At 46.4% G+C, this 2,581-nt stretch overlaps 1 protein-coding gene across 1 annotated transcript in view; it reads right to left on the reverse strand.

Annotated features, from left to right (window-relative positions):
* KIAA1524 (KIAA1524 ortholog) overlaps positions 1-2,581 on the reverse strand; it is a 45,137-nt gene that overhangs the window by 5,285 nt on the left and 37,271 nt on the right. The window contains exon 17 of the mRNA XM_005856989.2: positions 2,273-2,469. Coding sequence (XP_005857051.1) covers positions 2,273-2,469 — 197 coding nt within the window. The remainder of the gene's footprint in view (positions 1-2,272; positions 2,470-2,581) is intronic.

Here is a 2,581-nt window from a genome sequence, read left to right on the forward strand (position 1 = left end):
GGTGGGCGGGGTCCCTGTCCCCTGGAGCTCTAGACGAGGCAGCAGATACAACGGAAGGCAGTGGAGGGCCAAGGATGGAGCTGCTGGGCTGGCTTCAGACAGGGCCCTGGTGTGGCAAGGATGCAGGGATGGGCTGGAACAGGCCACATCCATGGAAATTGTTCTTACAGACATGGGACCAAGTGCCCTGAGCAGGGACAGAAAGGGAAGCAGGGAACATTGCATTTCATATATATATACATACTAGTGGCCCAGTGCATGAAATTGCACTTGGAGGTGAGCAGCCCAACAACCCCATGATGGGAGGGATGTCCCTCAGCCTGACCTGTACCCTCTCCAATCTGGGACCCATCGGGGGATGAGGGATTGAGCCTAAACCAGCAGTCTGACATCCCTCTGGCAATCCAGGACCGCTGGCTCCTAATTGCTCACCTACCTGCCTACCTGTATCTGCTCCTAATTGATCACCTACCTGATCGCCCCTAACCACTCTGTCTGCTGGCCTGCTAGCCCTCAACTGTTCCCCACCCCGCATTGGCCTGCTCGCCCCCAACTGTGCCCCCCGCTGGCAGGATCAAACCCAACTGCCCTCCCCTCCTGGCCTGATCGCCTCTAACTGCCTCTGCCCCGCCACCATGGCTTTGTCCGGAAGGTCTCCCGGTCTAATTAGCAAATTACCCTTTTATTAGTATAGATTAACAGCACAGAACACTAGAAAATTTTCAAATTTTAACCAATCTTGAAATATATAGTAAAACAAGGAACAAGTTAATCAGTGTTTTTATTTGTATTGTTTAGTAGAAAATACATAGTGCTCTTGGTCTTCCTTATAATTCAAAAGATTTAAGACTGGCCTAATAGACAAAAACACTTTACAAGGGAGAGAAAAACAATTAATCTTATAGTTTGTTAGTGGGTGTATAAATTGGTATAGCCTTCTTGGAGGGAAGGCTATACCTTTTGATATATTACTTGGTAATATATCAAAAATTTAAAAACACATACCCTTTAACCCAGCAACTCACCTTTAAGAATGTATTATACAGATATAGTAACATATAAGTAAACTGTATTCAATGGCATCAAGGATAAATACTGAATAAGAATTTACAGATCGCCGAAACCGGTTTGGCTCAGTGGGATAGAGCGCGGCCTGCGGACTGAAGGGTCCCAGGTTCGGTTCCGGTCGAGGGCATGTACCTTGGTTGCGGGCACATCCCCAGAAGGGGGTTATATGGTTAAACCTAATATAAATTGTGACAACTTAGGTCATTCAACAATTACTTATAGAGTGTCTAACTATGTACCAAGCTCTATTCTAGGCTCTAGGGATCTCTCAGTGAACAAAATAGACAAAACTTGTCCTTGTAATGCTAACATCCCAGATGACTGATGAACAAATGAAAAGAAGTAGAGTCAACTGGAAAGAAATAAAAAGACCGTATTCTGTTTCCAACTTTAATACTGAGTATGTTTAAGCAATATTTCATTTCACTAAGTTTCTTGCTAACTACTTACCTTATGGTATTATTAGAATACTAGCGGCCTGGTGCACGAATTTGTGCATGGGTGGGGTCCCTTGGGATGGTCTGTGAGGATCAGGCCAAAACCCGCAGCCCAACGCTGCCTGTAGCTCCTACCTGCTGCTCCTGCTCATCCTGGCCCCACTGCACCTGCCCCGGGCTCACGCTCAATCAATCCCAATCGGGAGAGGCTCACGTTGCCACAGCAGCACTCTCTAGCAGTGTGCTCTGCGTTTGGCGCCCTCCCGAGGGAAATGGCCTGCAGGATCGGGCCGAAACCAGCTCTCTGACATCCCCCAAGGGGTCCCGGATTGAGAGCGCACAGGCCAGGCAGAGGGACCCCACCGGTGCACAATCAGAACCAGGGAGGGACCGCTGGAGAGCTCCAGGGCATGTCCGGCCTATCTCGCTCAGTCCCGATCGGCCAGACCCCAGCAACAAGCTAACCTACCGGTTGGAGCGTCTGCTCCCAGTTGGTCAGTGCACATCATAGTAACTGGTCGACTGTCTGCCCCCTGGTGGTCAATGCACATCATAATGAGCGGTTGAGTGGCCTTAGCATATCATTAGCATATTATGCTTTGATTGGTTGAACAGTTGACCGGTCACCAGACGACCGGACACTTAGCATACTAGGCTCTTATTATATAGGATATAAATATTTATAAACAGATTTTAGGACCACAGGAAAGAAGTGCTATGTGTTCATTATAGATTCTAATCTTAAACAGAAACATTTATAAATTTACCTCTGAAGAAGTTCCATGTAGGATTTTGTCAGTATTTCATGTTCTTCAGCCACAGATTGTAACTTCCTATTATGTTGAAAGAGATGCTCTATGTCACTCTGGGCTCTTTCTGATTCAGCCTGCTGTGACTTCAGCAACGCACCAAGCTCTTCATTTTTTCTTTCAACTTCTCTCAACATACCAGCAAGTGTCCGTGCCTTCAAGAAGATGGAATAGAGACTTTCCCACTATCATTACTTAAACATGCTGTTTTTACAATTTAAAAGATTTACCAAATATCTAATAGGCGCTAGCATCTATTGGATTATA

Source organism: Myotis brandtii, unplaced genomic scaffold, assembly GCF_000412655.1.
Source record: "Myotis brandtii unplaced genomic scaffold, ASM41265v1 scaffold106, whole genome shotgun sequence".
Taxonomy (NCBI): domain Eukaryota; kingdom Metazoa; phylum Chordata; class Mammalia; order Chiroptera; family Vespertilionidae; genus Myotis; species Myotis brandtii.